The 24,417-nt window shown below is 38.5% G+C and overlaps 1 protein-coding gene across 1 annotated transcript in view; it reads right to left on the reverse strand.

Moving 5' to 3' along the window:
• The window catches only part of LOC150086962 (uncharacterized), a 270,054-nt gene that overhangs the window by 205,374 nt on the left and 40,263 nt on the right, over positions 1-24,417 (reverse strand). Inside the window, exons 2-3 of the mRNA XM_090372337.1 lie at positions 6,304-6,361; positions 5,314-5,466 (exon numbers count right to left, since the gene is read on the reverse strand). Of these exons, the coding sequence (XP_090228463.1) occupies positions 5,314-5,466; positions 6,304-6,361 (211 nt within the window). The remainder of the gene's footprint in view (positions 1-5,313; positions 5,467-6,303; positions 6,362-24,417) is intronic.

Genomic DNA, 24,417 nt, shown 5'->3' on the forward strand with positions numbered 1-24,417 from the left:
CTGGACTGTACTTGTTAACAGGAGAGATTGCTTCTACAGGGATGGGATACACTTAAATAGAAAGGGTGCAAGAATATTTGCTGATGCTATCGAGGCAGTGTCAGGTGGGTCGGAAAACTGCTAGTTTGGGGGGAGACAAAGACGAATAGATTAACAGTAGCCACTGGCAGAGGTGAAAGAGATTCTTGCACTGCTTCCATTGGAATGAGCAGAAGCCTGAAAAACAAGATGCAGGATATTTCAGAGACTGCTGGGAGTCATTGCGGTACAAGTAAACACATGGGTAGCTAAGAATAGAAATAGGTGCATGTATACTTGCGTGTACACCAATGCTAGGAGTTTAGTAAATAAATTTGATGAATTTGAGGTTTTGATCAAAACATCAAAGGCAGATATTGTTGGGATATCAGAGACATGGTGTCACACAGGAATATAAGGAATGCAGAATTGGAATTAGGGGAGTACAATGTGTACAGAAAGGATAGACAGGTTAGGAAGGGAGGAGGGGTTATGCTATTAGTTAAGAAATACATAAAATCCAAGGAAGTGAAGCCAGTGGACATCGCTGGACAGTGCAGTGTCGAGTCAGTTTGGTGTGACATAAGCATTGGGAGATCAAAACTGAGAGTAGGAGTGTGCTATAGACCTAATGACTCTAATGAGTATAATAAGAAACTGTACAGGGAAATAGAGTGGGCCAGTAAATCAGAGAGTCTTATAATGGGAGATTTTAATTTCCCAGATATTGACTGGAATTTGGGGGCTGGTCACTCACACACTAGCAAGGCTTTTGTGGATTTATTGGATGATTGTTTTCTACATCAGCATGTTTGGGAGGCAACTAGAGGGAGGAATACTCTTGATTTGATTATCAGCAGTGATTCTTCATGCATTAAGAATCTGCAGATAAATGAATCACTAGGTGGCAGTGATCACAGTGTGCTGAAGTGGGATTTACTCAAAGAGGTAACTACCATTAGGGGTAAAGGGAAGGGTTATTGCTTTCGTAAAGGCGACTACGATGGACTGAGACAGTATTTAAATTCTATACAGTGGGACCACCTGATGATGTTATCAACAGCAAATGCAAAATGGGAAGCATTCAAAGAACTTATCTTGGAAGCTACTAGGCTTTACATACCAACTAAGAAATATTGTTCAAGGTTTAGGCCTAAATGGATGTCAGATGAACTAATGAGGCATATGGCAGAGAAGAAACATGCATGGAATACATACAAATTAACACATGGCACAGAAGCCTATGATAGATACAAGTTGATCTGTAACAAAGTTACAAAGGAGGTTAGGCAGGCGAAGGCAAATTATGAGAAATCTTTGGCAAGGGATGCAAAGAAAAACAGCAAAAAGTTCTTTACTTATGTAAACTCTAGAAGGAAGGGGATGAATCAGATTGGTCCACTTGATATCGATGGGTCAACTATTGATGATCCTGCTCAGGTAGCTAACAAACTAAATGAATATTTTGCATCGACATTCACACATGAGGAGTTATTTAGCAAGGGGAATGCCAGAGGCGTATTCAACTCCAGCAGTAAGCTACAGAATCTTGAAATAACTGGGAGTAAAGTGGAGGAGAAACTGTTGAAGATAAACACAAGAAAGGCACACGGGGTGGATGGGATCTATCCAGTTATATTAAAGGAGGCAGCAGAGGAAGTAAGCAAACCCTTAGCCATAATTATGAGAGCTTCCTTGGACTCAGAGAAGGTACCCACAGACTGGAGATGTGCAAATGTGACCCCAATTCACAAAGGAGGATCAAAGGCTGACACAAGTAATTATAGACCTGTGAGTTTAACTTCTGTTCCAGGAAAATTAATGGAGGCACTAGTTAAAGAAGCACTGCAGGATCATTTAGACAAGACTTCAGTTATAGCTCGGACACAGCATGGTTTTGTTAAGGGGAAGTCTTGCCTGACCAATTTGATTGGATACTATGATGCAGTCACAAAGGAACTAGATGCAGGGGGAATAACTTTGATGTTATATACTTGGATCTTAGAAAAGCTTTTGATACTGTTGCAGATAGGTGGTAGATGACTTTCATCAACCGGTGAAATACCACCACTTTGCTTATTGGAGGCTTGAAGTGGTGAAACCCATGTTTAGTCTCTAGAGCAAAGTTTCCGGCATCCCCCCCTCCCCCCATACTTCTCCTTAAACCATGCACGGTACTAAGTACTATAGGTTTTGATACCTTTCGTGTTTGGGGTTTTCATATAAAAAAAAAAAAAAAAAAAACATGGAAGACTGCTGCACAAATTGGAGCAGTGTGACATTGGAGGCAAACTGCTGCTGTGGATAAAGGGGTGGCTGAGGGGGAGAAGACAGAGTGGTAATCAATGGACACTGCTCATCGTGGACTAATGTTATTAGTGGAGTCCCTCAGGGCTCAGTGTTGGGTCCATTATTGTTTTCTGTATTTATAAATGATATTGATGATGGTATATCAAGCTTAATGTCAAAGTTTGCAGACGATACAAAGGTAGGCAGGGTTGTCAAGGACACTACTGATGCTATGCTGCTGCAACAGGATCTGGAAAGGTTGAGCAGATGGGCTGAGAGGTGGCAAATGAAGTTTAACATTGACAAAAGTAAAGTACTACACATGGGAAACAGCAACCCCAGAGCAACGTATCAACTCTGTGGTAGTACACTGACAGTGGTGAAGAATGAAAGGGACCTGGGGGTGGTTGTGCAGGCAGATATGAAGTTCTCTGAGCAGTGCAGACGGGCTGCAAGAGTAGCTCATGGTGTATTGTCAATGATATATATAGGAATTTTTCTAGCAGGGATAAGGAGGTGATTATTCCCTTGTATAAGGTAATGGTTATTTTGTTATTTGTTATTTGGTTTTTTTTAGGAGCATTAGCAACTAAGGCAATGGTCAGGCCACACCTAGAGTACTGTATACAGGTCTGGAGGCCTCATTTCAAGAAGGATGTAGAGCTGCTGGAACGAGTACAGAGAAGAGCAACAAGATTAGTGAATGGAACAAAGAGGTGCTCTTACGAAGAAAGGCTTAAATTTTGCAAATTACAGTGTGTGGAGACTAGGCACCAGCGAGGTGATCTGATAGAGGTGTATAAAGCCTTGAATGGTTTGAGCATGCTCAATGCTGATGGGATTCTTCCTCTCGCTCAGAATAATCACCTGAGAGGGCATAAATTCAAATTGAGGAAAGACAGATGTAGGATAGACATGCGGATTTTTTGCCTTTAGCCAGCGGGTGGTTGGTTGATGGAACAGACTTCCATCTCTTGTCGTGGAAGTTGATAGCCTAAATAAGTTTAAGGCTCAGCTGGACAAGTATTTCGAATGAACAGAGGGATGAAGTGGAAGTGTTTTTTTTTTTTTTTTTTTGGCTGATGCTGCATAAGCTTGCTTTCTTGCATCAAATGCCTCTACTAGTGCTAATGCTCTCACTCACTGAACTCAAACAGTCATGAATCCCCCAAATAGGCAACGCTTCCTCATTAGGGAAGATTGTTGCCTATTTGTTGCCTCATTACCATTATCGTGGTAATGAGGGCCTCATCAAGACCCCCCCACCCCAGATGGTACCGTTTCAGATCTGATTGACTCCTCTTCGGTGGGTAGGCAGGCACCCTGGTGTTGCGATAGTGACAACCCAGTTATGAAATATAACTCCACAATATGAAAGATGCTTGATGGTGCGTATGGTTTAATCTAAAACTATTTCTTGGCTAAATGTGCAAGCGTATGAAAAAGGTTGCATTGGTAATGCACTACCATCATTTCTACTGCATCGTTTGATTATATCTCTCATTACCCATGCATAAACAACCTTTTTCATACTTTTAGAAATTTAGTCAAGAAATATATTTAGAGTAAACCATGCACACCATCAAGCATCTCTCATATTGTGGAGTTATACTTCATAATTGGGTTGTCACTACTGCAACAACAGGGTACCTGCCCACCCACCGATGAGTTAGTCAACAAGCTTCAAAACGGTGCTGTCTGGGTGGTGGTATCCGCCGAGAATAAGTGACATTAGTCTTTTCCACTGTTTAAGGGTTACTTATTCAAAGCAGTACAATACCTCGGCAACTCGTTGTGAAGGTATTCACAATATGAGATGTAATCAAATGATGTATGCATACTACCTGGGTAGTAGAAATGATGGAAGTGCAGTACCCATGCATAAACAACCTTTTTCATACCCTTAGACATTTAGTCAAGAAATAATTTTAGATATTTATTTAACACTATATACTGTAAGATAGTAAAGTAATAAAGAATTGTGGGAGATGTGGCTTCTTTCCTTGGCAATTCTTTAATTTTTATTTAATTTTATTTTACTTTGTTTATTATTAGTTACATTTTGTAGTTTACAATAATAAACCTATGTAAATCTAAGCAGACATCATTACAGAATTTTTAGTGTGAACCCCCTGGAACACTTTCACAAACCACCAGTTGGAAATCGCTGAAGTAGAGCACTGAGATTAGTCTAGGATAAGAAAGGTACTCATACCATGAAAGACTTCAGTTCTGCAAACTGCAGCACTTGGAAAGTATGCACCTGTGAGGAAACCTAACTGAATAGTTTAGGACTTAAATTGATTAAGTAAACTAAATCTAGATGATATGATGACATCTTTACTCTTTCTCAGACAACACATAATGGGGCACAAACTTAATTAGATGTGCAGAAATTTTCCATCAGCAAGAGAGTAATTGACTGTTGGAACAATGTGCCATATAGTGGTGTTGTGGTAGTGGGTAGTTTGAATAAATTTAAAGAAGAATTAGACAATTTCTTAGAGGGGTTGGACATTGGGTAATGTTGTTGTTTTTTTTTGTTGTTGCTGTATAAGTTTGCTTCCTTGCATTATCTGCCAATACTAATACTAAAGCCCAAGTAACTCCACTGGCAGTTTCAAACACCCCTCCCCCCAATGTAACTGGGCCCCTTGCTCATTCAATGGCTGCTTCTCAAATTAATTTGTTGTCCTCTAGCTGTTTCATAGTGCCCTCTTAAAGTTACCATTACATTGGATGATACATTTTTTGGCAGAAAATCAAAAGTCACTGGGATGTTTCAATCACCACAAGAACTCAGTAAAGAGTTTGTAACAAAATTCTTGTTTATTAAAATTATTTATCATGGTGTACAAAGTATGTGAATAGTTTATTTCTTGACAGGTATATGTTAGTGATTCTAAAAGAGATAATACACCATTATTCATTTTATGTCATTAGGAAAGAAAATATTATTTGCAGGCATAAGTATCTCAATTATTTTACAGGAAAATTAACATTTACCATTTGACTTCAGTATTTTTAAAATATCCAGAGATGATTCTGAGAGATTTTGAAGAAACTTTCCTTCATTAGGCTGAAATCTATTCTTTCCAAGTGGAATGCTTGTGGATTCAGAATTATACTTCACCTGAATTAGAAATACTGTTACCTTTTCTGTTAACAAGTAATAAAATAAAATTGGTAATATAAGTTCTACCATCCAAAAATTGATATATTCCAGTTGCAACACTGTCAAGTTACATAATCTCAACAACTAGAATCTAATCAGTTTTCTGCTTCTTTTACTGCAAATATTAATTTATTCTATCAGTTTTATTTTTATCGAAATAGTAATTTAAAATGAAAAGAATATGCTGAAAACAGCAAATAATGAATAGCAGATTTAAAAATGACTGATATTATCAACGTGTATTCATTGATAACATCAGTCATTTTTGAGATACCTTGTATTAGGTATCTCAAAAGTTCCTGGAATTATTATTCTTTTTTAAATCAGTAGCTATTCATGTTATTTATTTTATGTATATGTAATTGTTTCACATTAATTTCTTTTCATGGAACTGCAAAACACTTTCCGATTGACATATTCATTCTTGCATGTTTTGAATAGCATTATACTGGTAACACTAATAAATATAAAAGCATTGTCATTAACTGAAATTTTCAGATCAGCACAAATCACAGAATTTCCATTTGTTCTAGTGTCAAGAAAAGCAAAACCAACCTCTTCACACTCCCCCCCCCCCCCCCCTCAAAAAATCATTCAAAATTCAGGACAGCTGTTCTGAATCTTGAATGAAGGTGATAGCAATTAGTCTGCTATCACCTGAACTGTATCAGGTGATAGCAGTCAGTTGCTGAGCTTGTCACAAAAATCACCAAACCCTCTCAATATTTTCATCCAAATTCTTTAATTCAAATCCAAGTGCAATGGAGAGGCAGCTGGGATCATCCTCAGTACCCAAATTTTCATTGTGAAAACAACCTTACCACTCAAAAACAGTTTCATTGCTGTAAGCTTTTTGTAACAGGTTGTGTCTTGTGGCACCTACACCCAAGTTTAAAAAAAATTTAATGTTAAATAGCATTGCTAATCCACCTACATGCAACATATGAAAACACACCTGGAACTTTTGGGATTCATTAAATAACATTTCTGCTCACTTGAGACACTTTTCTCTACAATAAAATAGAAAGAAATGTTTTTGTAATCACTTCTGACTACTGAGATGACTTTTTCTCCTTTGATGATGAACATGCTTCTGCATTGCAGAATTAGTGAAATAAAAAGCCAAAAGTTAAATAATTGATACACCTAAAATATATGATAGAATAAACGAAGGATTTCATCTGCCAAAGCCCTAATCTTGTCAGGTTCATTAAATAATAAACCTGAATAGAACTAAATAACTTGGTGTCCAAAACAACCAAGGGACACAGCATTACCTAAAGCAAGCAAGTAGATTGTAATTTTTTCAGATAGTAATTCCCTGTATATGTTACATACACTCATATACTTTTGAGATAAAATTTCATTTTAATCATTACATTCTATGTTTTTTTGTTTATAAATATTTACAAAATATTAATTATTTAAAACATGTAGGGCTGACACCTGGAAATCAGCATTTAAGGAATTGATGGTATATATTTGAGAAATTAAAGCTGTTTGTGCAGGTAAAGGTTTCACAAAGTGGAAAGGAATATGTTATCATCAAAGAACTACGGACATTAGTTGAAAAGTTAAAGATAGCCAATTACAACTATCCATAGCAAGCAGATAGAAAAAATTGACTATCCAGTTCAAAAAACAGAAGGCAAACTGCAAGATGTAAGCTTGTTTAGAAGACCTTTATGTCAAACATGACTGAAAGCCTTGGAAAAAAATCAAAGGGAATCACTGAGTTTCATTGAACTTTTCTAACTAATTTGTCCAAAAACGAGTAATGCACTAGTGGATTGACACATGAAATCCATACTGGCAATCACTGTTCAGATGTAAATGTTTTGAGATAGCATAAGGGTTGGCAATAGATGGATTTCTCCATGACTTTGGAAACAGTACAGGTAAACGCATTGAAACTGTAAGGAAGTTCCAATGCATTTACTGTAAGCTATACTACAAGAGTGCTTAAAGTGCAGTGTTGGCAGTGCCTTTGAGCACCCACTTTTACAAAAAAAGCAGAGGGAAAAGGAATGCACTCTAAACAGGCATTACAAAACACCATGTTAGAAGACATCAGCTGGCACTCAAAACCTGCTCAAGGCATCAGAGGCATTGCGAATGCCACTGTTTCTACACATTAAGAAAAACAAATGTGGACGTCGCTTTGCTAATGATAATGAACTGAAGGAAGTCTGCTGTTTCTGTGTTCTTTGATGGACAGTACGAAGAATTTTATTTGTCTGGTATTTCATCACTGCCAACAAAATGGAACAAGTTCATTGAAGTTACAGATTTTTGCCTCTATCTCATTTCCTTCATAGGTAGGTAGGTAGATAATTTATTGAATGCCCCTCATATGTTATGCTCTTGCCTTGGACAACTTTAGCACATTTATTAGAAAACCAAGAAAAGCAAAGAATGAAATTTTAGCTTAGTATTAGCAATACTCGGCAGCCTGCATAGTCGAATGGTCAGGAATGGGAGTGCAGTAGCACACGCTCTTTGAGTAGGCCGGGGTTTGAGCCCCTGACTGCTAAATACGGTTGATCTGCTAACCCGCAATGGCCCACAATCTGCCAACCCGCACTGGCAGATTGTGGTCCATTTCACTCAACATGAATCACTGAGGAGGCTTCTATCCTGTAGTAGATTAATAATGGCTGCAGTTTCGTCTTTTTTTTTTTTTAATTGGCAATATACAAGGAAGCAAGACTTATACCGCGGACAAAAAATAATAATAAAAATAAAATAAATAACTAAATAACTTGCCCACTCCTTTCCCATTCCTAATTTATCTAAACTTCACCAAATTTATTCAAAGAATAAATTTTTCCAGAAATTAATACTCATTGGCTGAACACAAATTTACATGCATACATAAAATCAACAGTCATCCTTTTGCAACTCCAATTTATGCTTCCCTATGTGTTTCATCTCAAAAATAGTAAAAATATCATCAGCATTTGTTTGTTGTTTGTTTGTTATTTGGTTTTTAGGAGCATTAGCAACTAAGGCCATATTGCTCCGGGGTCATTCCCCCTGACCTTTCCGCATCCTCCGTATTTGCTGGTCACGGGCTTGAACCCCGGTCTAATCAAGAAGCGTGTGCTACGCACTGCTTCTCCTGCCAACCTGGCTATGAAGCTGTCCATCAGCATTTAGTTTACTTAACCCTTTTAAGGCTTTATACACTGGAATTAGGTCATCCATATAAGCTCACTTTCCAGAAACTGCAAGTTACAGAACCCAAGTCTTTCTTGGTAAAAATATTTTAAAAATAAAGCTTTTTGATACTGTTGCACATGAAAGACTACTGTATAAATTGGAAGAGTATGGCATTAAGGACAAATTGCTACAATGGATAGAAGGATGGTTGAGTGGAAGAAGACAGAGAGTGGTAATCAATGGATATTGCTCTTTGTGTACTAATTTTATTAGTGGTGTCTCCTAGGGTTTGGCTTTGGGCCCATTGTTGTTTTGCATATTTCTCAATGATGTTGATGAAGGTATATATCAAGCTTAATGTCAAAGTTTGCAGATGATAGAAAGTTTGGGAGGGTTGTTAATAACAGTAATGACAGTATGCTGCTGCAACAGGATCTGGAAAAGTTGGGCAGATGGGCTGAGAAGTGGCAACTGAAGTTTAACATTGACAAATGCAAAGTACTGCATATGGGTAGCAGTAACCCCAGAGAAATGTACCAACTGGGTGGCGTTACACTCAGGATGCCGACCGGGCTAGCCGGGTGGGTAAAGTACCTGCCTGGCAACCCAAAGGTCGCGGGTTCGAATCCAGCCTCGGGCTTGGATCAAAGTACTGCAAAAACCTTGGGAGGTGCATTATGGCCACAGAAGCCAATGCGCCAACAACCACCAAAAAAAAAAAAAAAAAAAAAAACACTCAGGGTAGTGGAGAATGGAAGAGAACTGGGAGTAAGTAATTGTGCAGTCAGATATGAAGTTTTCTGAGCAGTGCAGACAGGCAGCCAGAGTAGGTCATGGGGTCTTGTCAATGACATAAAGGAATTTTGTATGCAGGGATAAGGAGGCATTGGTACTGGTATTTAAGGGCACAAAGGCAGCTAAGGCTAAAATGTGCCAGATCCTATATTATTATCCTAAAGTAATAAATGTGTTCCATTTTGGCATTAGAGGAATTCATATATATGTATTTGCTTCAGAAAGGTATAGAGTGTAGCTAGGTTAGCACTATTGCCAACACTTAGCACTTGAAGTATTAACACTTGAATGGTTAGCACTTGAAGTATTAAGAGATAACAGTTCTTGCAGTTGTGATTGAGAATGGAAAGTACTTCTGAAATGGGAATAGTGAGGACAATCTAAAAGCATATGCTTGACTGTAAGCGGTGGTGTACAATGCGAGCATCGAGGTGGGTCATCCCCCATGAGTAGAAACATATGGGTTAGGTGCGTGTGTCCTATCCTTAGTCTTGCTAGTACAACTTCTTCCTGTCTATTTTGTCTGAAGCTGGAAATCCATAACGCTGGTTCTTCTTTGATTTGGAGCAACTTATTATTACTTTGTGCCTTCCATATTTCTGTCCACTGAAACATACAGACTTTTTTAATATGCTTCAAATAGTCTCTATATGGTACTTGGTAATTTGCTGGTGTTGTACTGTTTGGTTTTTTGGCTGCCTGATCTGCTCTCTCATTGCCTAAGATACCAGAATGCCCTGGGATCCAGCAGAATTTTACTGAATGATTCCTACTTCGTAGATGGTTTAAACAGCAAATGATTTGTTTTTTGATTGGTTGTGATATTGAAAATTGATTGCCCAAAGAAGACACTGCACTCAATGAATCAGTGTATATTATACTGCTAGCATTGTGGAGAGTGTTAATATTCTGTAAGGCTAGTTTGATTGCATATAACTCAGCAGTATAACTGCTACATTCAACTGGTAGTGATATGGAGACTGTAAAAGACGGAAAGACAGCTGCGGCACCAACAGCAGAACCTGTTTTTGAGCCATCTGTATATATTTGGTAGCTTTGTATATTGTTGAGGGCATGTTCTTTATGTAGTTGTTTGATATTTTCATCTGCCAGGGAGTTCTTTCCCCATTGCTGAAAGTGGGTATCACAGTCAGGGAGATTTACAGAACAGGGTGGATCAGGAATATCGCTCTCTTGAAGTACGTAATCAAAATCAATATTCCAGGTGTGAAGCAAATCTTTTAGTCTAATGCCAGTTGGTCTATTTTCAGTCGGTTTACTGTTATAGAATGCTGTCCACTCAGGGTTCGAAAGCAACAGTCGAACGGGATGGTCTGGAAGGCTTTGAATTTTAGCTGCATAATTCAGAAGCAACATTTTCAATCGAAGGTGAAGTGGAGGTTCGTGTGCCTCTACATACAGATTCTGAACAGGGGATGATCTAAATGCGCCCAGAGCAGTCTGAAGGGCACTGTGTTGGATGGTATTAAGTCTGATCAATGCACTTTTCCTAGCTGAATCATATACGATAGCACCGTAGTCTAAACAAGATCTGATAATAGCACGATACAAATGTAATAGAGTGTATCTATCAGCTCCCCGTGTCATAGCAGAAATGGACCTAAGTATATTAAGTTTCTTTAGACAAACAGTTCGGAGGTATGTGATATGTGAAACAAAGTTCAGTTTGGTGTCCAATATTAAGCCTAAGAAACAAAGATTACTGGTGAGAGGGATCAAATGGTTTTTTAATCTGAGTTCCGGTTCTGGGTGTAGCTTACGTTTTTTGCAAAAGTGAACCGCAATTGTTTTTTGATCTGATGAACGATATCCATTCTGCATTGCCCATGTCTCCAACTTATTTATGGAGAGTTGTAGTTAGCATTAGCATTAGTAGAGGCATTTGATGCAAGAAAGCAAGCTTATGCAGCATCAGCCAAAAAAAAAAAAAAAAAAAAACCCACTTCCACTTCACCCCTCTGTTCGTTCAAAATACCTGTCCAGCTGAGCCTTAAACTTATTTAGGCTATCAACCTCCACCACAAGGGATGGAAGTCTGTTCCACCAACCAACCACCCGCTGGCTAAAGGCAAATTTCCGCACATCTATCCTACATCTGTCTTTCCTCAATTTGAATTTATGCCCTCTCAGGTGATTTTTCTGAGCTAGAGGAAGAATCCCATCAGCATTGAGCATGCTTAAACCATTCAAGGCTTTATACACCTCTATCAGATCACCTCGCTGGTGCCTAGTCTCCAGACACAATGTAATTTGCAAAACTTAAGCCATTCTTCGTAAGAGCACCCCTTTGTTCTATTCACTAATCTTGTTGCCCTTCTCTGTACTCGTTCCAGCAGCTCTACATCCTTCTTGAAATGAGGCCTCCAGACCTGTATACAGTACTCTAGGTGTGGCCTGACCATTGCCTTATACATTGGAATAATCACCTCCTTATCCCTGCTGGAAAAATTCCTGTATATCATTGACAATACTCCATGAGCTACTCTTGCAGCCCGTCTGCACTGCTCAGAGAACTTCATATCTGCCTGCACAACCACCCCCAAGTCCCTTTCATTCTCTACCACTGTCAGTGTAGTACCACATAGTTGATACGTTGCTCTGGGGTTGCTGTCTCCCAGAATACTACTTTACATTTAGAATAGTACTTTACATTTGTCAATGTTAAACTTCATTTGCCACCTCTCAGCCCATCTGCTCAACCTTTCCAGATCCTGTTGTAGCAGCATAGTGTCAGTAGTGTCCTTGACAACCCTGCCTACCTTTGTATCGTCTGCAAACTTCGACATTAAGTTTGATATACCATCATCAATATCATTTATAAATACAGAAAACAATAATGGACCCAACACTGAGCCCTGAGGGACTCCACTAATAACATTAGTCCACGATGAGCAGTGTCCATTGATTACCACTCTCTGTCTTCTCCCCCTCAACACTGCTCCAATTTGTGTAGCAGTCTTCCATGTGCAGCAGTATCAAAAGCCTTTCTAAGATCCAAGTATATAATATCAAAGTTATTCCCTGCATCCAGTTCTTTTGTGACTGCATCATAGTATCCAATCAAGTTGGTCAAGCAAGACTTCCCCTTGACAAAACCATGCTGTGTCTGAGCTATAACTGAAGTCTTGTCTAAATGATCCTGCAGTGCTTCTTTAACCAGTGCCTCCATTAATTTTCCTGGAACAGAAGTTAAGCTCACAGGTCTATAATTACTTGTGTCAGCCTTTGATCCTCCTTTGTGAATTGGGGTCACATTTGCACATTTCCAGTCTATGGGTACCTCCCCTGAGTCCAAGGAAGCTCTCATAATTATGGCTAAGGGTTTGCTTACCTCCTTTGCTGCCTCCTTTAATATAACTGGATAGATCCCATCCACCCCGGGTGCCTTTCTTGTGTTTATCTTCAACAGTTTCTCCTCCACTTTACTCCCAGTTATTTCAAGATTCTGTAGCTTACTGCTAGAGTTGAATACACCTCTGGCATTCCCCTTGCTGAATAACTCCTCATGTGTGAATGTCGATGCAAAATATTCATTTAGTTTGTTAGCTACCTGAGCAGGATCATCAACAGTTGACCCATCAATATCAAGTGGACCAATCTGATTCATCCCCTTCCTTCTAGGGTTTACACAAGTAAGTAAAGAACTCTTTGCTGTTTTTCTTTGCATCCCTTGCCAAGGATTTCTCGTAATCTGCCTTCGCCTGCCTAACCTCCTTTGTAACTTGGTTGCATATCAACTTGTATCTATCATAGGCTTCTGTGTCATGTGTTAATTTGTAAGTATCCCATGCATTTTTCTTCTCTGCCATATGCCTCATTAGTTCATCTGACATCCATTTAGGCCTAAACCTTGAACAATATTTCTTAGTTGGTATGTAAAGCCTAGTAGCTTCCAAGATAAGTTCTTTGAATGCTGCCCATTTTGAATTTGCTGTTGGTAACATCATCAGTTGGTCCCACTGTATAGAATTTAAATACTGTCTCAGTCCATCGTAGTCACCTTTACGGAAGCAATAACCCTTCCCTTTACCCCTAATGGTAGTTACCTCTTTGAGTAAATCCCACTTCAGCACACTGTGATCACTGCCACCTAGTGGTTCATTTATCTGCAGATTCTTAATGCATGAAGAATCACTGCTGATAATCAAATCAAGAGTATTACTCCCTCTAGTTGCCTCCCAAACATGCTGATGTAGAAAACAATCATCCAATACATCCACAAAAGCCCTGCTAGTGTGTGAGTAACCACCCCCCAAATTCCAGTGAATATCTGGGAAATTAAAATCTCCCATTATAAGACTCTCTGATTTACTGGCCCACTCTATTTCCCTGTACAGTTCCTTATTATACTCATCAGAGTCATTAGGCCTATAGCACACTCCTACTCTCAATTTTGATCTCCCAATGCTTATGTCACACCAAACTGACTCAACACTGCACTGTCCAGCGATGTCGACTGGCTTCACTTCCTTGGTTTTTATGTGTTTCTTAACTAATAGAATAACCCCTCCCCCCTTCCTATCCTGTCTATCCTTTCTGTAGACGTTGTACTCCCCAAACTGCAGTTCTGCATCCCTTATATCTGTGTGACACCACGTCTCTGATATCCCAACAATATCTGCCTTTGATGTTTTGAGCAATACCTCAAATTCATCAAATTTATTTACTAAACTCCTAGCATTGGTGTACACGCAAGTATACCTGCACCTGTTTCTATTCTTAGCTACCCTAACACAACCCATGTGTTTACTTGTACCGCAATGGCTCCCAGCAGTCTCTGAAATACCATGCATCTTGTTTTTCAGGCTTCTGCTCATTCTAATAGAAGCAGTGCAAGAATCTCTTTCACCTCTGCCAGTGGCTACTGTCAATCTATTGGTCTTTGTCTCCCCCCAAGCTAGCAGTTTTCCGACCCACCTAACACTGCCTCGATAGCATCAGCAAATATTCTTGCACCCTTTCTATTTAAGTGTATCCCATCCCTGTAGAAGCGATCTCTCCTGTTAACAAGTACAGTCCAGGCTGAAAAAAATTCTACCCCTTGAGCCTTGCACAACCTTTCCAGGGCCGAATTGATCGACAAGGCTCTAATCATATACTCCCTCCTATCGTGTCTGGGCAGAATTGCAGACACTTTCAAATTCAACCCTAATTCTCGGCTTTTGTTCAACAGTGACCTGTACTTGTTAAGTAATTCAAAGTTGTCTTTCAATGGTATGAATATTTTGTGAACGGCAAGATATAGTTAGATCATCAGCATACATATATAGTTCTACAGTGTTTGGGATGTTGTGTGATATGGTGTTCAGTCTAAGTGAAAAAAGGGTAGAGCTCAGTACTGATCCTTGTGGGATACCTTCTTGAGTGTAGGACCGAGAAAATACAGATTTATAGCGGACCTGAAAGGTTCTGTGTTGAAGAAAATTTCTAATGAATTCTGGTAAGTGCCCTCGCAATCCTATGGAATGAAGTTCTCTCAATATGCCATACCTCCAGGTAGTGTCAAAGCCTTTTCTATATCGAGACTTACCATTACAAGATGTTCATTTCTGACGTAGGCATTGCGGATGTTAGTCTCGGCTTTCACCATTAGATCTAAAGTGGATCTGTTTTGTCGGAAACCAAACTGATTGTTGTTCATCAGTGCTTTAGTTTCAAGAATCAAGGTAAGCCATCTGTGTATCATTCTTTCTAGGATTTTACTTAGGCAGCTAGTTAGAGAAACGGATCGGTAATTTTCTGGAAGTGAGTGATCTTTTCTTGGTTTAGGAAAGGCTAAAATGATGGAATGATGCCAGGAAGATGGATATGTACCTTCAAAAAATATCCGATTATAGAACATTAATAATAAATTCAAGGCTGCACTGTTTATATGTTTCAGCATTACATAATATATACCATCAGGTCCAGCTGCAGTGTTGGGTGATCTATTTAATGCTGTTTGCAGTTCAAATAGGTTAGACAGTTGCATTATATTGGGTAGTATGGAATTTTATTTTGTACCTTTCAGCCAAAGCTTTGATTTTAAGAAAAGAGTTGCCATATGCTGACGTGGCAGATGTTTGGTAGAAATTCTCTGCAAGGGTGTTAGCTACTTCTTCAGAAGAAGAAATTTCCTGTCCATTTTTGATTAATATGGGAGAAGGAAGTGGTGGATATTTCCCATTTAATTGCCGAATCTTTTTCCAGATGAGACGACTGCTAGTATCCTTTGTAATAGTGGAGGCAAACTGTATCCATGATTCCTTTTTGGCTTTTCTTCTAATTTGTCTAGCTTTTGACTTGAGCCTTTTATATTGAATTAGGTTGTTGGTAGTTGGGAACTTCCGGAACAGGTTCCAAGCTTTATTTTTTCCCTTTTTGGCATTGGTACAAGCTTCATTCCACCAGTGTTTAAGGTTTTTGTGTTTACATGTGGAGGCTTGAGGTATTGCTTCGGAGGCATTGGTCAGTATTTGCCTGGTAATATGCTCTGTGACATCATCAATGGGTTGTAGTCGATTCAATTGGCTATCAAAAGAAAGACTGGTTGAAAACTTTTCCCAATCTGCTCTGGAGAATTTCCATTTTGAGCGATTATCAGGATATGATGTTTGAAGCGTTTGGATTCTGCATATGATTGGAAAGTGATCACTATTGTGTGGGTCGTTTAATACTGTCCATTCTATACTGGGATATAATATGGGGGAACAGAGAGTTAAATCAATTGCTGACATTGATCCAGTGGGAAGGTGAGTATAAGTTTTTTCACCAGTGTTCAATAATGTTAGATTCAGTTGGTCTAGTATCGTCTCGATCAAGTGTCCTCTATTGTCCATGTGGTCTGATCGCCACAATGGATGATGCGCATTGAAATCACCAAGGATACAAAAAGGTGGTGTTATTTGTCTTATAAGGTCTTCTAGTTCTTTAAACGTGCACATCTTGTTAGGTGGAAGGTACAAAGATACTAGAGTTAGAATTTGCCCAACTGATACACGTACAGCAATAGCTTCTAAGTGGGTTTGGAGCGGAATGTTTCTCGAGGGTATTTTACTGTCAACTAGAATCGCGACGCCTCCACGTGCGGATAATGAGGAGTTTCTATCTTTTCTGTAAAATGTAAAATTTCTGATTGGTGGAGTTACTTGTGGAGTTAGATTAGTTTCTTGTATGCAAACAGCTATAGGACCATATCGGGAGATTAAATCATAGATGTCATCGGTATTGCTGCGTAAATCCCTACAATTCCATTGAACAATGTTCTGCATTATCGGGGTTTGAGGAGGGAAGGCGAGTCTGTCTGTTTCTTGTGAGTGGTTTGCTTTTGATGGTCATATTTCATTTTATCTTTTTTAGGAAAATTGGGCCGTCCGGGATCTATACTCTCTTCTACGTCATCAGTTTGACCTGACGAAAATCCAGTCTCCATATCATCTTCTGCATGAAGATCAAGGACTGTTTCATCGTGTGTAACTATATTTTCAGAGTCCATTCTATTTGAGTTTGTCTTTTGTATTTCAGTGGCTTGTTGCCTTCATGATTTATTTGACATTTTATCACATGATTTTATTTTAGGCGGAACTGTGATAGGGGTATTACTTATTTCATCAACTAGAACCGGTTTGGTGGTAGGTTGAGATGTTGATAGCACAGATCGGGCCCATTCTGCAATGGATGTATTGGGCAGAATTGATACCTCAGTTTGGGTTGAAACAGCTTGGCACTTTAGTGTAACGGAAGCGTACGTGGTTTTTGGGACAGTTGACTTTATTTGCTTTCTTGCTTCTTGATATGTGACCTTATTCTCGATCTTGTACTTTTGTATTCTTTTTTCAATTTTCCAGAGTTCGCATGATTTTGAATATGCTGGATGGTCATTCTTGCAATTTGGACATTCCGGAGCCTTTGCAGTACCCTCTGTTTGTGAATGGTTTTTTGACCCGCAGTTGGGACAAGTGGTTTCGCCTCTGCATGTTGTCTGGGAGTGACCAAACTTTTGGCATTTGAAACATCTTAAAGGGTTTGGAATGTATGGGCGGATACGGCAGTTTAGGTAGCCTGCTTTAACTGAGGTTGGCAAATTCGGTGTACTAAAGGTCAATATAATATTACGTGTGGAAACAAGTTTGTCATCCTTCTTTATCATAATTCTTCTTGCTTGAGTTACTTTCTGTTCTAGTAATTCCATGACTATCTCCTCTTCGGTTACGTTCAACAAATCCCACTCACTTATTACTCCTTTTGAGGAGTTCAAGGTGTTATGTGGCGAGACTTTGATTGGGATTCCGCTTATAGATGACATTTTTAGTAAAAATTCTGAATGCCTTGCTTGAGTGGTCTCAATTAAAAGATCTCCCGATTGGAGCCTTTTCACCATTTTCGGTGTACCTGCTGCATTCTCCAGACATCTCTGGATGACAAAAGGAGAGAGTCTGCTTAGCGGCTGAGTCGATAAAGAATGTATAATCAGAAAAGCTGGTGGTTCTGATTTGTTACAATCCTTTTTCAGTCTTTTTGGAAGATTGGGATCGTCTTCCATTCTGCAGGTCTCAGTATGTTGAGAGCCTGTTGGCTCTAGTGGTGGACATGCGTCACAGTCCATTGTTGCTCCTTTTAGCCCTGGGAGTGAGAGCTTTTCCTCCCAAATTTCCGGCCCCGCCACGTGGAGGCAGGAGCGGTGCCACCTAGTGGCCAAGCGGTTGGAGAGGTTAGTTTGTTAGTGCAAAAATTAATAAATATACTAGGAAAAGAAAGGTAATTTTCCTTTCTGGGTTCTTACTTAGGATCTGTTAAGTACAGAACCACTTATAAAGAAATAAGGATGAGAAAAGCACTGGAAAGAAAATATAACGAAATCACTGAGAAAGAGCACTATATATCACTTAGGAAAATTGCTTGGACACTATCGCTTGGCACTCAGGGCCGATAAGGAGGCGATTATCCCTTTGTATAAAGCAATGGTTGGGCCAAACCTTGAGTACTGCGTACAGGTCTGGAAGCCTCATTTTAGGAAGGATCTGGAGTTGTTAGAACGAGTACAGAGAAGGGTAACAAGACTGGTGAGGAGTACAAAGGGGTGCTCTTATGAAAAAAAGGCTTAATTTCTGCAAATTGCAGCATCTGGAGACAAGGTGCATGCGAGGTGATCTGATTGAGGTGTATAAGGCCTTGAATGGATTGAGCAGGCTCAAGCTGATGGGATTCTTCCTCTTGCTCAGATTACAAACTTGATGGGGCATAAATTGAAATTGAGGAAAGACAGTTGTCGAATGGATATGTGGAAATTTTTCTTTAGCCAGCGGATAGTTGATTGCTGGAACAAACTTCCATCTGACATTGTGGAAGTTGATAGCTTAAATAAATTGAAAGCAGAACTAGACAAATATTTGGAACAAATGGATGGGTGAAATGGGAAATGGTTTTTTTTTTTTTTTTTTTTTTGGGCTGATGCTGTATAAGCTTGCTTTCTTGTATCATATGCCTCTACTAATGCTAATATCCTTTTGCACTCCTAACTAATCTTTTTACTTGTGTCTGCACCCTTTCCAGCAGATCTACATCCTTCCTAAAATGAAGTTTCCAAACCTGTATGTGGTATTCCAGATATGGCTTAACCATTGCCTTCTACAATGCAATAATCACCTCTTTTTCCCCCCTATTGGCAAAGATCCTGTACATTATTAACATGATCCTGTGAGCTGTTCTAGCAGCTTGTTTTCACTGCCGAGAAACTATGTTAAACCTGTACAATTGCTCCTAGATCTTTTTCATACATCATTACTACTACTCCGGTGTATGGAATTACTACTACTCGAGTGTATTACCATGCAATTATCACTGTTAAACCTCATATTACAGTTTGTCTGATTATTTTATCCAAACCTGTTAAAGTAGCATATTCTGACACTGTGCTCATATTTGTAATATCAGAAAATAGGTATCATCAGCCATTTTCAATCCACTACAGGATGAAGGCCTCTCCAGCAACTTTCCAGTTCCTTCTCTTTTGTGCAATTGCCACCCATTTACTACCCACAAACTCAGGAATTTCAACTATCCATCTCCACCGTTGTCTTCCAGGTTTTCTTCTAGCTCCTCTTGGGTGCCATTCTATTATTTTCCTGGTCCATCTGTCATCATGTCTTTGATGACAGATGGACCAGGAAAATGTCTTGTCAATCCATGTGTTTCTCTTCTTATCTAACAGTCTGATTTCCAATACAGCAGGCTACCATTATAGCGCGGTTCGCTTTACACTGATTCGCTATAACGCTGTTCTTATATTATAACCCGTATCTGACTATAATGCTGTCTCAGATCACTATAACGCTCTTTTACAGATTAAATTTTTGGCATATTTAACGAAATCGTTTCATTTGTTGGAGTCGATAGCTTGAGAATGAATACCAAAACAGCTTTAAAACGTTTCCCACGCTCAGTGAAATTTTCTCGCACGCTAATTTAATTGCAGTACAGTGACTTGTTACGTAGTTCCGAGATCAACATTTTAAAAAATGACCAAGTATATTGCTTGTAATATTTGCGCTATTTACATTTATCTGAAGTCTAGTCATCACTCAATACTGTATTAGACATCGTGCGAAACGGACAGTTTACTTGAACATTGTATCATAATTAATGCAACCAACGCAGTTACATTTTCGAAGAGTTAATAATGGCCGATAAGAATGAAAAAGCAACAACGTCTGAGCGCAGTACGAAGACTATAAATGTAAGAAAAAGACTGAATTCGAAAATTAAATTAGACGTTTTGAAGCGAATCGATTTCGGTCAAAGACAAGCGGATGTGTGCCATAATTTAGGACTTGTAAGTTTAACTGTAAGAACAATTATAAAAAAAAATAAAGAATTAATTTTAGCAGCGGAAAAGATAGCTGTTCCACTGCAAGCAACTAGGGCTAGGACGGCTATTAGGATTGAAATGGAAAGACTAATTTTATTGAAGATAATATCCAATGCAGAATTCAGTTAAGTTAAACAGTTAAATATTATTAAGAGAGAGAGAGAGAGAGAGATTAGCCAATATGATGATCTGAAGAAAACTCACCTAAAAAAAAAAAAAAAAATGTCGAACCATTTAAAACTGGTAAGGGCTGGTTGAATAGATTTAAAATCCACGGAGAAGCCGCAAGTGCAGAAGGAGCCAAAACTTTAAAAAAAGAACTTGTTAAAATTATTAAAGAGGGTATTATGGGTTATACTTCTCAACAAGTTTTTAACAAGTGTAAACGAATTTGTGGAAACGAATGCCTAAAAGAAGTTTCATATTGAAAGAAGAAAAAAACATGCAAGGTTTCAAAGCGGCGAAGGATCGGTTGACTTTACTGTTGGGTGGTAACACTGCAGGGGATTTAAAATTAATACCCCTTTTAGTTTATTTGGAAGAGGGCCAAAGTACAACCCAAAATCGACACATTCTTCATGATTAAATTAAATCAATTTAGATCAATTAAATTCATGATTTTAATTGGAATTTTAAGTTTAATTCTGATACACAAGTAGTTACCACATAATTATATACGTATGTAATGCAGAATATTTTATATGTACAAATATTTTAATATTAAATATTTTGACCGACATTTGTGCATCTTTTCACTACCGTTTATTATTGATTAGGAAATATCCTATGGCACCGACCACAACTCACAAATACATGTTACCTTATGGGAATTTGGCGCTCGCTTAGCACAGATTCACTTAGCGCTCTGTTTTTACGGAACGAATTATCAGCGTTAAGCGGGGGTCACCTGTATAATTCGTTCCATTCTTCGCTGTGTAGTTCTCAGCTTCTATTCCATTCTTTTGGTGAGTGCCCAAATTTCACTTCCATAAGTCGTGGTGGGGAGTATACATTGGTTATTATTTTACGTTTCAGACAAACTGGGATATTGCTTCTAAATATGTGACTATATTTCCTGAATGGTATCCATCCAAAATTTATTCTTCTCTTGACTTCCAGCCATTTATCACTGTTACAGCTAATAACTTGTCCCAGATAAGTGTATGACTCCACCTTTTCAATTACTCTTCCTTCAATCATTATGTCCCTTTCTGTGCCATACTTGTTCATCATTACTTTTGTCTTAGTCATATTCATCTTTAGTCCAAAATCCTTACTAACTGTGTATAACTGATTAAGATTTTCCCTCTATATTTGTTATTTGGTTTTTAGGAGCACTGGCAACAAAGGCCGTATTGCTCCCAGGATATGCAATGGTCATTCCCTGACCTTTCTACATCCTCCATATTTGGTGGTCATGGGCTCGAACCCTGGTCTAATCAAGAAGTGTGTGCTACCCACTGCTGCTCCTGCCCACCTGGCTAAGGAGGTGCCATTTTTTCCATATAATTCTTGGGGGATCGTGGCTTATGACCACAATGTCATCTGCAAATCATAAATGGTTTAGGTACTCTCCATTCACATTGACTCCTTTCTGCAATCAGTCTAATCTTCTGAAAGTGTCCTCAAGGGTAGCAGTAAACAACTTCGGAAAATTGTGTCTCCTTGTCAAACTCCTTTCTCAATTTTAAATTTGCTACTATCTTTGTCTAATCTAATAAAGGAGGTAGTGTTCTCATATATTTTCTTCAAAATCATAATATATGGGGTATCTATGCCTTGTCTTTCCAGTGACCGAAACATTGCCTTATGCTGTATGGAGTCAAATGCCTTTTCATAATCCACAAATTCCAGGCATAATGGTATTTTATATTCATTTGCTTTCTCCATTAGCTGTGATATTACATGAAGGTGATCCATAGTTGAGAATCCTGTCCTAAAGCCAGCTTGCTCTTTCGGTTGATTCTCATCAAGTATTCTTTTAGTCTGTTAGTAAGAACCATTGTGAACAACTTGTAGTTGTGGGATAACAAGCTAATTGGTCTATAATTTCCAATTTCCGATTTATCCTTTCTTATGCAGCAAAACTATGATTGCATTATTCCACTCCTTAGGCATCACACCTTTTCTAATGCGTTTTGCGAAGAGCCTTGCCGGTGTTTGTGTCATGTCTCTTCCTCCTAATTTTAACAACTCTACAGTACTTCATCTTTCCCCAGTGCTTTCTGATTCGTCATTTTCTTTAACACATGTTCTACCTCATCAGGAAGAATATCGGGTATGTCGTATGTGTTACTAATTTGAGATCCATCTTCCCCACTGCTGGCATCATTCCCTCGCTCCTTGTATAATTCTCTATAGTAGTCTTCTGCTATTTGAATTATGCCTTCTCTGCTATTTATAAGTACACCATCACTATTCTTCAGTTTCAGTATCATTTGTCTTTCTGTATTACTGCTCATGGCTGCTGATTTAAGTCCTTTGTTTTTCCTTAATGCTTGTTCTACTTTTCTTGTGTTAAATCTTCTTATGTCCTTCTCTGAGTCTCTTTCTAATGGCTTTTCATAACTTTGTATACTCAATTTTCTCCTTGTCAGTGTTTATCTTGCTCTTCATTTGTTGCCTTTGGTTCATCATAACAAGTGTTTCTTGACTAATTTTTTCTTCTTTGGATTTCTTTTTCCCTATAGGTTTCTTGGGCTTTATCACTTTCAGAAAGTTGTAATATTCCTTGTCAATATCTTGTTCCGGAGCAGTCTGCAGAAGCTCAAACTTGTTCTTAAGTTCCAGCACATACTGCTTTTTCTCCTCTTCTGTTATCTCAAAGACCTTTGTATTATTTACTCGATTCAGTTCTTTCTTTTCTTTTCCTACATCTATATCATGTGTGCATCTTACCATTCTGTGATTACTTCTAACATTTACCTTATTCACGATTCTTATTTACATCATTCGCGACATATCTTCTGTTAGTGAGGTGAAGTCGATTTCATTAGTTGATAATCCATTTCGACTCTTCCATGTCCACTTCCTGTTCACCCTTTTCTTGAAAAAATTGTTCATTACTGACAATCCTTGAGATTCTGCAAATTCCAAGTTTTTCACCGCTTTCATTTCTTTCACCAATTCCAAAATTTCCTATAGTTCCTCTTTCTGTACTGTTTTGTCTTTTTCCAACCTTAGCATTGAAGTCCCCCCCTAATGATAGTGTAGTGGGTTTTCTGCTCATCTAGAAGACTCAATTTCGGTGTACATTTCTTCAACCTCTTCATCATGAGTCGATGTTGGTGCATAAATCATTATAACCTTTAGCTTGTACCTCTTAGAAATCCTGAGTATTAGTCTTGACACCCTTGGTGATGTACTTTTGAATTCCAAAATATTGTTTTTTATATCCTTATGGACCAGAAATCCAACTCCACCTTCGCTCCTTTCACTGTTTCCATTGGTGTACAGCAGATATCCACTTGATAAACATATAAGTGATTAATTTCTTCTTCTTCTTGTTTCAGCCAGGCATTAATCATTAACCTACATTAATTTCATTGATAAACATTAAAAAGGGTGGAGCTCCAACATGACCACTTTGGAACTGCACTGAACCTCATTGGTACTTAAAGAGCAATGACCATTTATAACCATTTTATCTCTTGCCACTTAACCACCTCTTTGCACATAATAACTTCCCCCAATGCCATGTTATTTAAATTTATACGATTGTATGTAGTACAGTATCAAAGGCATTACTGAAATCTAAGCACACAATGTCAAAATTATTCATTGAATTCAGTTTGTGACAACCTCATAGTGGTTAATCAGATTTGTGAGATATGACTGTCCTTTAACAAATCTGTATTATGATTGCCGTATGACTCCACTCTTGTCATGATAATTTTGCATTACTTCTTTAACTAATGATTCCATTATTTTCCCTATAACACAAGTTAAACTGACAGATCTATATTATTCACTTCACTCTTTGAGGCCCTTATGAATAACAGATACATTTGTACATCTCCAATCTACAATTACTTCCCCTGCATCTTAGGATGCACTCTTCATTATGGCCAAGACTTAACTACTTCTGCAACTCCTCTTAATATAACTATAA

Source organism: Mastigoproctus giganteus, chromosome 4, assembly GCF_048544385.1.
Source record: "Mastigoproctus giganteus isolate SK-2022 chromosome 4, ASM4854438v1, whole genome shotgun sequence".
NCBI classification, from domain to species: domain Eukaryota; kingdom Metazoa; phylum Arthropoda; class Arachnida; order Uropygi; family Thelyphonidae; genus Mastigoproctus; species Mastigoproctus giganteus.